The sequence below is a fragment of the Hirsutella rhossiliensis genome (genome assembly GCF_020360975.1).
Source record: "Hirsutella rhossiliensis strain HR02 chromosome Unknown scaffold00015, whole genome shotgun sequence".
Taxonomy (NCBI): Eukaryota; Fungi; Ascomycota; class Sordariomycetes; order Hypocreales; family Ophiocordycipitaceae; genus Hirsutella; species Hirsutella rhossiliensis.
The window spans coordinates 1,684,214-1,696,793 of NW_025408681.1; the positions used below are offsets into that span (position 1 = coordinate 1,684,214).

The 12,580-nt window shown below is 59.3% G+C and overlaps 4 protein-coding genes across 4 annotated transcripts; 1 reads left to right on the forward strand and 3 right to left on the reverse strand.

Annotated features, from left to right (window-relative positions):
- Positions 1 to 285: 285 nt before the first annotated feature.
- On the forward strand, positions 286 to 1,904 carry HRG_10408 (3-ketosteroid reductase; the record flags this gene model as incomplete). The annotated part of the gene is made up of 3 exons (XM_044868879.1): positions 286 to 680; positions 744 to 927; positions 1,026 to 1,904. 3 exons carry the CDS (start codon positions 286 to 288, stop codon positions 1,902 to 1,904), a joined length of 1,458 nt encoding a protein of 485 aa, XP_044716234.1.
- A 343-nt stretch (positions 1,905 to 2,247) lies between these two features.
- Positions 2,248 to 3,856, reverse strand: HRG_10409 (major facilitator superfamily domain-containing protein; the record flags this gene model as incomplete). Its single annotated transcript, XM_044868880.1, has 3 exons — positions 2,248 to 3,003; positions 3,125 to 3,586; positions 3,644 to 3,856. The coding sequence occupies 3 exons, from the start codon at positions 3,854 to 3,856 to the stop codon at positions 2,248 to 2,250; spliced, it is 1,431 nt and encodes a 476-aa protein (XP_044716235.1).
- A 3,989-nt stretch (positions 3,857 to 7,845) lies between these two features.
- On the reverse strand, positions 7,846 to 8,632 carry HRG_10410 (ubiquinol-cytochrome C reductase hinge protein; the record flags this gene model as incomplete). Its single annotated transcript, XM_044868881.1, has 4 exons — positions 7,846 to 7,910; positions 8,000 to 8,113; positions 8,257 to 8,416; positions 8,543 to 8,632. The coding sequence occupies 4 exons, from the start codon at positions 8,630 to 8,632 to the stop codon at positions 7,846 to 7,848; spliced, it is 429 nt and encodes a 142-aa protein (XP_044716236.1).
- A 681-nt stretch (positions 8,633 to 9,313) lies between these two features.
- HRG_10411 (WW domain-binding protein) lies at positions 9,314 to 10,132 on the reverse strand (the record flags this gene model as incomplete). Its single annotated transcript, XM_044868882.1, has 2 exons — positions 9,314 to 9,832; positions 9,884 to 10,132. 2 exons carry the CDS (start codon positions 10,130 to 10,132, stop codon positions 9,314 to 9,316), a joined length of 768 nt encoding a protein of 255 aa, XP_044716237.1.
- Positions 10,133 to 12,580: the final 2,448 nt, after the last annotated feature.

Genomic DNA, 12,580 nt, shown 5'->3' on the forward strand with positions numbered 1-12,580 from the left:
ACCCTGCTAGGACCCTGCTATGAGCTTTGGCTCTTCGTACCCGTAACCTTGACGGCAAATACTGTCTCACATGCTCGGACGACGACACACTCTCTCACCCTCAAAGCCATTGGCGTTTGATTGTGCTGCTGTTTCTACACCGCAGTTTCTCCCCTTCCTCCGACCGGCCAGGATCACCACATCGGAAAAGCTCGAGGGCGCACGCCCCCATCCTTGCCTGGCGAATCAACGACGACGGCCGACGACGACAAACACGGCGAGGTTGAAGGTCACGGAAAACAAGTCATGGTAGCCAGCAGCGCATCTACAACGGCGGACAAGGCCGCGCCGTCAGCGCCGTGGGAGTCGGCGCCGGCGCACGAGCAGCTCTTCGTGCTCATCACGGGGGCCAACAGCGGCGTCGGGCTCGGCACGGCGCAGCGGCTCGTCGACGAGTTCCTGGCGACGCGCGGCCCGGCGGCGCACCTGGTGCTGCTGGCGACGACGCGGTCGGCGGCCAAGGCGCGGGAGGCGATTCGCGAGGTGCGCGCGCACGCGCGGCGCGTCGCGGCGCGGCTGTACGGCGCGGGGGGGAGGTGTGCGTGCCGGGATGCCGTGGCGAGGATTCATGTCCTTGGCTTGACGCTCGACTTGTGCGACTTGGCGGGCGTCAGGGCGTTTGCGAGGCGGCTTGTGCGTGGGCGGGTGAGTAACCCGGAGCCGGAGCCGGGCCACGACGATGACGAGTATCTGCGCGACGTGAGGGTGCCGCGGCTCGACTGCGTCGTCTTCAACGCGGCGTACGGCGGCTGGGAGGGCTGCAACTACCTGCTGGCCGTCTGGTCCATCCTCACAAAGGGCCTCATCCAGTCCGTCACCTGGCCCGACTTCAAAACCGCCCTGCCCACCGCCATTCTCAACGAGCAGCGGCAGAGCTACGGCTACTACGTGAGTTTCTCCCTTCCCACGAAAGGCCCTCGTCTCTCTTTCCTCTGTGCGGTGCCGTCCGACTCCCGCTGAAGAATGTGCTGTTGATGTCGGTACAGCCCGCCTCTCCTCTCCTCGGCGAAGTCTTTACCGCCTGCGTCTTCGGCCACTACATGCTCGCCCACGAGCTCCTCCCCCTTCTCAGCCGGCGCCCCCCCTTGTCGTCGTCTACGCCAGCACTCGCCCCCGGCCGCATCGTGTGGTCGTCGAGCCTCGAGGCCGTCAGCCGCGTCTTCTCCCCCGACGACTTCCAGTGCCTCAACGGCCCCGCCGCCTACGAGTCGGCCAAGCGCCTCACCGACGTGCTCGCCCTGACGCACTCGCTCCCCGCCGCGCGGCCCTATTCCTCCCGCTGGCTGACCATGGATCACGACGACAACGACGACGACGAGAAGAAGACGCAGCAACCTCCTGTTGTCCAGCCACCCAAAGTCTACCTAACACACCCGGGCATCGTCGCCAGCACCCTCTTCCCCGTCCCCTGGTTCCTCTTCTGGGCCTACGAGCTCTCCCTCATCCTCTCGCGCTGGCTCGGCTCCCCCTGGCACACCGTCGACGGCTACAGCGGCGCAAAGGCCGCCGTGTGGCTCGCCCTCGAGCCCCAGGACGCCCTCGACGACGCCCGCGCCCACCGCGTCAAGTGGGGCAGCTCCTCGGACCGCCACCGCCGCGTCCACGTCAAGAAGACCGAGGTCGAGGGCTGGGGCTGGGAGGGCCGCGTCCAGGTCGTCGGCGCCCACGACGACGACGACGCCGCCGCTTCGCCCTACCAAGTCCTCCGCAAGTCGATTGGCCGCAAGCACGGCGTCGTCGACGCCACTGCCGAGGACATTGTGCGCTTTGAGGAGCTTGGCGCCACTTGTTGGAGGGAGGTGGAGGAGATGAGGGCCACGTGGGAAGCCATTCTGGACAAAGAAGAGTTGGCCAAGGATGTCTAATGTGGCATCCATCGTGACGCTTCTTCGCCAGGACTGTGCACATAGGTGGTATTTAATTAGTCCCATGGCGAGGAAAATGGTACGTCTCTCAAACAAGTTTTCTTTCGTTGGAACTAGATCCAAAGAGCGTGAGGTCAGTCGCCGTGGAGCGACGCGACCGACTCGGCTAAGGGTATAACTTAATTCATTCACATTTGCGACATTAACATGGTCATCCGTCAAATACTTTGAACCCGCCTCCAAAGCGCCGTGCTGCGAGCGTATGTTGGCCAGCCACTACATGACGCTTGTGCCGCAAAACCAAGTAAAATGCCCATCACTCGGACAACTTCCGTCTCCTTGGCTATGCCGCGAGAGTATTCCCGCTCCGGTCGCCCATCTCGATGCGCCTCAACAGCACCTTGTCCTTGCGCCCAAAGGCGCCGAGGAACAGCGGCAGCGGGCAAACGACCATTGCCAGGGCACCCTGGAAGATGAGGTTCTTCTTCATGTTCATGGGCGGGTCGCCGTCGGGCCCGGCGGTGAGGGGGGTGCTGATGATGACGAAGATGGCGCCAAAGAGCTGTCCGCCGGCCCAGGCAATGGTGGATGTGACCTCCGGGCTGAGGGGGTGGCTGAGCTCGATGAGCAACTCGAGGGCGATGGGGACGTTTGCGAAGCTGGCGGCGCCGAGGACGGCGAGGACGATGTAAGGCCCGGTGACGGTGCGGGTCTCGGGCATCCAGATAAAGGCAAGATAGCAGACGGCGATGATGGGGATCATGGACTTTTGAGCGGGCAGGAAAGCCTTGGTACGGTCGAGGATGGGGGAGCTGATGGCGGCGAAGACGAGGCCGACGAAGATGAGGATGGCGCCGGCAATGCCGGCCTCGTCGGGGGTGAAGCCGTAGGGCACCAGGAACTGGTTCAGGAGAGACGAGAGGGAGTTGAAGAAGCCGACGAAGACGAAGAAGGGGATGAGGATGAGCCAGATCTCGAGGGAGCCGGCGACTACACGGAGGGATTTGCCGAGGCTGAGCTTGGGGGTTTGGGATGACGGACCGGCGGGAATGGGGGGACTGGCTGGGACGAAGATTGCGGGGACGCAGCAGACGGTGGACTGTGGGAGTGTCAGCATGAGGTTTGCACTGCACGCTGCTGGGTTGCAACAGGCGAGCGGTCGAGCGGCCATGTTGGTGAGGAAAGGAAAGCGGCATGGGGGAAGGGGGAAGGGGACATACAATGATGGAGACATAAAGGACCAGGTTGGAAATGTCGCTGGCCTTCTTGACCAGAAGAGGGTTGATGAGCTGACCGAGGGCACCGCCCAGGGGGTTGGCCAGACTAGTGACGGCCGTGGCAGCGACACGGCCGCGGTCGGTGAACCAAAGGTCCGAGTAGCGCGTGGGGGCGGCGAGGATGAAGGGCTGGGAGAAGCCGATGAGGATCTCGCCCGCCATGGCATGGGCGATGTGGCCGCCGTTGGGGTTGGTGGAGCCGGCATAGCGAATCCAGTTGCCGATGAGCATGAGAAAGGCGGCGACGAGAAAGGCGGGCTTGGGCCCGCGGTGGATGATGGCGATGGCGAAGGGGAAGACGACGACAAAGGCGAGGAAGAAGGCGATGCTGAGCCAGTTGATGGCTTCCAGGCTGACGCCGTAGTACTCTGCCGAGGCGTCGGCCACGGGGGCGTACGTGAGCCACTGGGGACTGTCAGAGAGCGGTTCAGGGGTTATTACGGTCGTCGAGGCGAGACTTACATCCCAGGACACGACAATGTTCATGAGAGACAGCTGGACGAGGCCGAACCAGCGCCTCTTGTAGGTGCGATACTCTTTGGGATGGCCATTGGCAAGACTGCCGTCGGGCTCATCGATGTGGTAGGCGCTGGGCTGGCGCTCGACGAGGTCGTACTCTTGCAAGTCGAACTTGGTGCCAGGAGAGCGGCTGCTGCTGCTGCTGTCCTTGGCCATGACGAAGAGCAGCGGCTGAGGAGGAGGGCGGGCGAGAGTGGTAGGGGGGACCGGGCTTGGGTGGCCGGCCGCAAGAGTAAGTGCCGCCAGGAAAAGACGAACTAATTAGCAGGAACAAGGGATTTGGCTTGGCAGGCCAAGGCCTCGCATAGACTCGGTAGCAGAAGAGTTGAGGACCGGAAGCACGAGAGATGGAGGCTCGGCGTCGTTTTGGGTTGCGAGTGATGGCGCACAGATGGGGTCATGCATCAGCTCGTGGCGGACGGCCGGTGACGTACGACTGGCATGTTGAAACGACTTTTGGCGCTGGAAAAAGAGCGAGGAATGGAGAGAGAGACAGAGGAGGAGGAGGAGGAGGATTCTGAACCAGGAGCCTGGAGATGCGAGGAGGACGAGGACGAGGACGAGGGAGGGGGAGGGAGGACGAGGTCGAGGCTTGTATTAGTACCTCGAGACCAGCACAGCAGAGAGGGTCGAGGGTATACACAAGACGATCTATGGTCAGGGAGTTGAGGCAACCCATGCTCCACGTCTCGCCACTGAAACGTGGGGCCAATCCCTATTCGGGCGACCTATACTTAGTAAATCATTAATCTACGTAAGGTATCAAAATGCATTTCATTCCTCCTAATCCTGCTCTTATTAGTTAGCCACGGCTAGTTGGGATTAGTAGAGCTAATTCAGGATAAAGATGGTACTAAAGCTCAAAGCTAGCTATAGAATATGTTGTCGTATTTTTAAGATAGTAACAAGGAAAGCACCCATTGTAAAGGTATCTATAATAGCTAAATAATGCATGAATTCAGTTAATCTAACCCATGCTCTCTACTTATAACATTTCCAGCCAATGAAATGCTCTTGACCATATGTCGCCTGAGTAGGGATTAGCTCCACCTTCAGTGGGGAAACGTGGAGCCTGTGTCGCCTCAACTCCCGGACACTTCAGGACAGGCCTCGTCAACACGGTCAGCTGTACTTCAGAGCACAGGAAACGCCATGCCTGGGGCTCTCTACAGTGCACTTGTTGGTCGATCCGGGGGCGACGACGGGGAGCCAACGCGCCACCACTGCGGGGCGAGGGTGCCCGTGGCAGGGTAGTTCACTGCGGGGACCGCCATTCCCAATACGTACATAAGTAACTTACTTCTTCTATACATCAACGTGGGTGGAAAATAGGGCCAACCGTTATAGAAGGTATGGAGCCTGCAGCGCTGCCAAGGCGGGGGCCAGTGCTAGTGGGCCAACCTTATCTCACTGTCACAGAGAGAGACCTTGCTTTTTCCACCAGACACGTTCCAGCTGTCTCCTTTTTGCCCCGCTGCCTCTTCCCACAGGCCGCGCACACACGGACAAGACCCCCCGAGCTCACCGACGTATGCCCGCTCCTCGCCCCGGCTCCCGCGGCATCGGCTTCTCCGACAGTGTCGCTCGTCGAGCACCCGCTCTGCGTGCCTGCTGCTGCTGCTGCTGTTGCGGGCACATGGGCCGTCAAGACGCCTCTTTTCCATCGGCGAGCTCAACCGGCCGAGGGGGGGGGCGTCGCTGTCACTGCCTATCCATATCTACCGTGTCAGCGGGATGGAGGCCACAGCTTTCGTCGTCTAGAACCAGCCGTCCCTGTGTGTGTGTGTGTGCGCGCGCGCGAGAGGCCTGCGGGCCGCATCCGAGGAAATGGGGCCGGCCAGCTGCTGCGTGGATACGGATACACACGAGGCGAGATCCATGGCAGCTTGCTTTTCCCACCCCATGCCAGGCCCGCGGACGAACCGGGTGGTATGAACAAGTCTCTTGCTTCTCTGCTGGGCCAACCGACGCTTCCGCACATGCCCTCCTCACAATGTTCCCTTCATCGTCAAAAAGCCACCACAGCCTGCAAGGCTGGTTACATCGGCCGTAAGCCGTGGTCGCCCACCGCCGCTACCTTAATAGCGCGCGCCCTACTTGGACGGCGTCTTGGTTCTCGGCTCGGCCACACAGGAACGCAAGACATGGCTTTCGAATCACATGTGAGCCAGGGCTCAATGTAGCGCGACTTGCTTCAAAAGTTCCCACCCCTTCTGGCCCTCTCACTGGCCCGCTCACTGGCCCGACTACTTTGGTACTGTCTCGCCCTCTCCATCTGCACCCTTTTTTTTTGGGTCTTGATGTGGTCATGCTCCAGCAGGAATGCATGACGTCTGCCTCTGTACACGCCAGCCGTTTCCAGCTACAGGGTAGGAAGGAAAAGAGGTTCCGGGGACACCTCCGGCCTCGGAGCGTGTTGACCACGGCACCCAGTAAATGGTTTTTCTTCCATCATCCCTTCATCCGCAGCTGCCTCGGTTCACGGCCTCGACGACATTCCTGCCACGCATTCGTCCATCCCTTGTCCCCGTTCACCTTGAGACCAGCCCATCTGTCGTCACTGCACCTGTGCCCTCCTCACGCCTGGACAAGAAAAGCATCTCCATATTTTGTCGCATGTCGTCGACAGACTGCCGCCGTCCGTGGAGCAGACTCTGGAACCATGTAAAGCCGCAAAGCACCGACCATCATCTTCTCCTTGTCCAGCCATATTTGATCCCGACAGCGCGGGAGATCAGCACCCTCCCGGTCCGCCGCCGACTCCACTCCTCCCCCTTGCCCACGGAGCCGGCCATCGCCTTCTCCGGCTTGCCGGGCCTTTCCCTACTACACCAATGAGCTTGTGTGTGCTTGTTCTTGGCACACAGGAGAGCGGCTCCCCTGCTCCGCCCTCCCGTCCGGGAATGGAGAAGAAGTTGCTTGTACTGTAATGCACTCCGACTGACATACTCCTTGTAAAATAATATGAATGATGTAAGAGAGAAAGACGGGTGAGGGGAGGGGGAGGGTGTTTCCAAAAGAACACAACAAACCAAGGAAACACCCCCTCCCCAAATCAATTTCCATATCGCTCGACACCTCTTCGCCTCACATCTTCTCCAAAGTCCGTGTGACGGCACAGACCAAACAATGTTAGGTAGCAGTAGGTAGGTTGGTAGACGCGGCATCCAACCGCACAGTCCCCGCGGCAGCACCACGACCACGCCGCCCGTGTCCTGCAGGGCCCCAAGGCCTCCCAAATACCCATCCCCATGTCGCGGTTCACACACAGCAGCTTCCCCCGCCCTTCAATTTGGGGACCTGCGATGGCCTCCTGCCGCTTCGGGCAACTCGTCCGATCTCGTCGGGCCGTCATCGACAGGAACCCCCCTTCGAGGTTCTCGTGCAGCGGGTCCTGCCGCCCCCAAGTGACAGACATAGAAGCACACCTTGGTCTTGACGCTGGTTGAGCCGCTAGCAAACTCTCGGAGACAAATGTAACGCGTGAGACGGGAGTGAAGGGGGAGGGACGGCAACTCTCACCAGGTTTCTTTTGAACTTAGCAGATGCCGTTTTGTCGGTTGGTAAAAGCCTTTCGCTGCGTCGTTTCAGCCCTCGACATGATCAATGTCCAAGTTTATCGTTGTGGCCACCGTGGACGGTGAACGGTCTTGTCTGAAGTCTGCTGAACCCACTCGGCCGCAAGTTTCGTCGGCCTGCGTGCGTCGAGGCCCGACGAGCACCCCAAGTTCAGCACGACTGTCGTCCCGTTCTGCAGCAGCAGTGCAAACCGGCATTTCCAAACATCCAAGCCTACCGTGCCCATACGACTGGACCATCCCATTCGAGACCCAAGTGCTGGAAAAAGTCACCGCAGAGGCAACCCACAGCGCAAGGTTAGTAGAGGGAAATTTCTATTCAAGGGCGCTGCAGCATTATGATACAGGCGGGACCGCCGAGCCGGAAAGGCGACGTCTCTCCATCAGGGCCCATGACTTCCAGTTTCACGTAGATCGTACAAGGACGCAGCTCTCCCGGCGGAGCAGTTGCCGGCTCGCCCCAAAAAAAGTGACAAGAGCTTGTTGAAGAGCACCGATTTCCAGGCCTCTCCTTGTTCAGACGCCCCGAGGCCAAAGACGCGGTTGAGTTCTAAGCTTGCCGATGCATTACTTGAGCTTCGACCAGAGCTTGGGGGCTGCACATGCCGTGGCGCAGTGCGCGAGGTGGAAAACTGCAAAAACGTCAGCGGCGTTGGTCCGCAGAGAAAACCGTCTTCCACATGCCACGTCTGGCAGATGGGAAATATTGGGGGCTGCGTACATTCTTCCACGCAATCCTCCTTGGCCTCGCCCTCGCTCTCCTGTTGCTGGACGCGCTCCACACAATCGTCAAAGTGATGCTTGGCGGGGGCGCATTGCGCGGACTTCTTGCACTCTGGAGGTGGAATCGGTCAGTACGCATGCAGCAAAGGGACAATCAGGCCTTCCAAGCGCTCGCCATGTCACGGTGCAAACAACTGCCTCGAGTCGCCAGGGCATCCAGGCTCGATGTGCAAGAGGGCCTGCGACGCGACGAACCTTCTTCGAGAGTTTCTTTGGGGTCGATAATCTCTTCTTCATCCTCCTCCTCCTCTTCTTCCTCCTCCTCCTCCTCCTCCTCCTTGGCGTCCTCAGACTCGGCCTTGTCCTCTGCGGGGGGGCCATCGTCTTCGCTCTTCGTCTCGGCAGCCGGATCCTCCTATAGCGTTGGTCAATCAAAATGTTCCCGAGAAGCTTCTTCGACCAGTCCGCCCCGGGTTGCCGCAGCACAGGGCCAAAGGTCGTCGAGGGATCAAAACTGATTGGCGTCAGGGGCAGTTCGCACCTTGGGCTCCTCGGATGGGGCTTCGGCCTCGACGACGCTCCATGGCGTCACGACCCCGACAATCTCGGAAAAAGCGTCCAGGAGACCCATAGCGACGAGGTGGTGCGATGATGGTTGTGACTTGCTGTGTCTGGCCAGAGCGTGAGAGGTCGGAAGCTCTCGGTCCAAAGTGACGGAGCGAAAACTGATCCGGAATTGATCCGGAATTGGCGAGCTTTGATTGGCCAGGTGGCCGCCATAGTTAGGCACGTGATGTGTCACGCTTCGGATGCTCAGCTGTAGGTACGTACCCCTAGTTCAATCAATGAAGCTACCGGGGCTCTATCCCGTCCTTCGTGGAATTATACTTCGTACGGTATACCGAGTAAGCGAGACCTTTTTTCCCATCCAGCTGAATAATTTTCCACAACCCATGTTTGAAAACGCCGTCCCGCGTTTTGCCCAGCCTACTGTCACAGATGCCCTGCACAGTCGTTACACAAGCCCCCGTCATCATGGTTGTATTGTGCCAAGCATGCGGTGCCAATGCCCCCCCTGTCCGTTCAATCAAGGCGAAAGGTGCCCTGACAGGACAACATCTCTGGGCCAGAGGCGACTCGCTCCCACGTCAAGAAATATCTCAACGCCCTTTGAAGGGGTGGCTCTGGAACAGGGATTAGAAAGTGTCGGGGCCTCTATTGGATAGGCTGAAACTTCAACCCCCGGGGCACGATCCGGGGCCGTGTGTGCTCAGTAGGCTGAAAGGAGAAGATGCCTGGCTCGTCAGCGGCGCTACTCCTCTCGGCTGCCCCTGTCCGCGCCTTCGCGGATATGGTCCTCCAGCCGCATGCTGAGCTGCTGGGCCTGAGCCTCGTCGTAATCTGGAGGCGGTTCGTCCGGGGCCCTGCGGCTGGCGGAGCTGTCGGACCTGTTATTGCGCGGTACCTCGGGCGTCGCCAAGGGCTCCGACGGCTGGCCTCGCTGGGGCTCGTAGGCCGGCAGCGGCTCGTCGGGAATATCAGCACCGGGCCCCATTTCCCGGCGCATTTCCTGGTATTGGAACAGACGTTCGCGCAGGCGGATATAAATCTCATTGAAATCCGTCATGCCGCCATCGGAAAAGGTAAACTTGACTTCGATACGAGGCAGATCCGGAGGAATGCCGCCGCCCGAGACGGGTATGCAGTCTGATTTCCAGACCCAGCCCCATAGCATGGAGGAAGAGGTGCTCGAGTCCTGAAACTTGAGGATTGGAGCACTGAAGGACTCAAACCTGGGCTCCTGCGTTGGCTTGGCCGGCAGGTAGACAATCTGGAGAGGGACATGAGCAACAAGACCTCAGTCATGTGCGGCAGAACTCACCCTCTTGTTGGTGAGGAACAGGGTTCCCTTGTCGCTTTTGCGGTGAAAGGGAGTGCAGCGGGCTCTCAGCTCCTGGGGAACGGAGAGATCGCAGGATATCCTCGACTCGAGCTTCTGCAGGATGCGCTCGTTGCCGAGCTTGACAAAGCCGCTCTGGTTGAGCATAACCCAGCTGTCGGGATTGTCAGGATCAGCTGGACGGCGAAGGGGGGCTCGGCCGGTGAAGAGGTAGTCCTGGGGATTGTCCATCTTGACCAACTAAGACCCATGTGGTTCCATGAGGTCGAGAAGGGAGTGTGGGGGGGAAAGGATATGTATGTTTGTTGCTGCTACATGGGTAGAGGAGAGGAGAGAAAAGGGAAGGGGGGCTGGGGAGAGCAAAGAAGAAATTGTGTATGTAGATGGAGAATGACTCTGGCGAGTAGGTAGGGCAGAAGGGGGGGCGTGTGGCAAGGGAGTGAGTTGAGGAGACGAGTCGTTTGTGGTGAAAGGCTTACTTTATGGACATTGTCGCGCGACGGACAGGGTTCGGTGAAGCAGTCAGTCCTATCCGGATCGCTGGGTGACGACGGTGACCTCGCGTCGGACCTTGCAGCCAACTCGAACGGCTCCAGTCGGTGGGGCGTCGTCGGGCTCGAAGCCGGGTGTCGATTGGGAGCCCGGGCCTGGGACGAGGCAGGCAAGATTGCGAGCCGGCGGGTAGGTAGAAAAAACAATCAAGACGATACGGTTACGGGCTGGCTGTACGCGGCAGGGCGGAGGCTCCGGCGACGAGAGCCAGTTGGTGGTGCAAAGCCCAACGGTGGTAGTGGGGAGGGGGGCTTGGAGTCAAGGTACCCGGGCTGGGCCGTCTGTGGAGAGAGAGAACAGAGTCGAGAGAGTATGTAGGTGGGAGGTTTCCGTCGACGATCCGATGCGGATGGTGCGTGGTGGTGACCTGGCTCTTTTTTTTCCCTGGCGCGTTGCGCGGCCTTACCAAGCGGTACCTAGCACCTACCTTCTGTAGTGTCTACCTTAGGTCGTACCTATCCGCAGCGGGCGGCGGCGGTAGACGCAGAGGGCAGTGAGTGAAGTGGCAGCAGCGGCAGCAGGAGGAGTGGTACAAGTACCTACCTAGATACCTGGGTACGTCCAGAGGGGTACTTGGGGAGGTACCTTACCTACCTTGGGTACAGGTACCTACCCAGGAACCTACCTACCTACGGTGCCTGCGCCTTGTCTTTGTCAAGCACGCACAATGGAGGAGCCTCCTTCTCTCCCCGGTGTGTGGCGTGTCGACTAAAAAAACCCGCGAGGCAATATTGGAAAGCTTATTATCCAACCGCATGTCGGGCTACTTTGTACCGACGGTTCTGAAGCTCGGTCTGTACGTGCATGCAGTACTGGTACTGGCCTTGATCGTGGCAATTGGAATCGCCAGTCCCATCACCCTTGGGGAGATGCAAGCCATCAACGGGAGCATCGTATGCGAATGTATCCGTAGATCCTTGGCCTCGCTGCGTCCTACAAGCGCAATAGCTCAAATCGGAAAACGGGCTTGCACGGCTCGCCCTGCCAATTTCATACCGGCCATCGTCGACCACGCATACACCATGTGGGTACCCAATGCTCTGCCTTTGACCATCTACGAATACTCCCTACCTACTTGGTCCATACATCATCACGGTAAGGCAGGCATACATTACTTGTGCAGCTGTGCTAGTCCCGACAAGCACCGCACGCGTGGCCTGGGTTACCAGTCGCCATGGAACCCCTGATGCTGTGCAAATCGGGCATCATCATCGGTCAATCCACATCGATCTGCTATTCAAGCGCAACAATCTGTCCCTTTCACATGTCTTGCCCGTCTCCTTGCTCTGCCCACCTACGTATGTACTTTGATTGCCCCTGCCCTGCCCTCCCGTCCCTCCCGTGCCTCGTCCGTCCGCAGAAGCCCATTGTGGCCGCTGCTGTCCACCGGTGCGGCTGCAGCTCTCCTACCAACCGTGCTGCTATGTACTGTATGTAGGTAGTTTAATCATTTTGGCTGTTGCCGGGGCTGCATCTGCAACGAGGTCCGGCAGCCTTCAAAAGTATGTACAGTACCCGGAACTCGCCTCATCCGGCATGCGGCAGGGGTAACAGAGCATTTGATGCCGGGTGTAGCGGGGAGCTCATCTTGGTTGTCCGCGAATGATCTTTCTTTTCTTGGTCGTAGCCCATGTACGTATGTCGTCTACGTCCAGGACGGAGATGCATATGCATGTGTCACTCGAGCACGCTGAACTGGATCCTTGGCCTCACGGCAGGCGGCGGTGACGCCATCTACCATGTGTCGCGAGCTCAGCAGCATTGCAGTATGGCGTAAGACAATGACACGAGACCGAAAAAATTTCACGGCCAGATAAGGTTGTCAGGTTGCTCTCGGAGGCGTCTGCAGATGATGGGCGTCGGCGACTCGGGAGGGCCCCCGAAATCAGAAGCAGCACCACCTCGCCATGGCATTTTTTCCTGGGTGCTGCAAGATGCGACGAGTCGGCTTGGCGGTGCCTTCCTCTGTCGGAATCCGCCGTGCGACACCGGAGGGCGAGGTGGTCATCGTCTTTTGGGAAGCCCATCGAAACCTCCCCGGCAATGCTTCGTCACACTGCCGCGGGACTTTGTTTCTGGTGGACCCTTCCAGAAGGATTGGATTCTGCACCGATCGAAAACGCATGT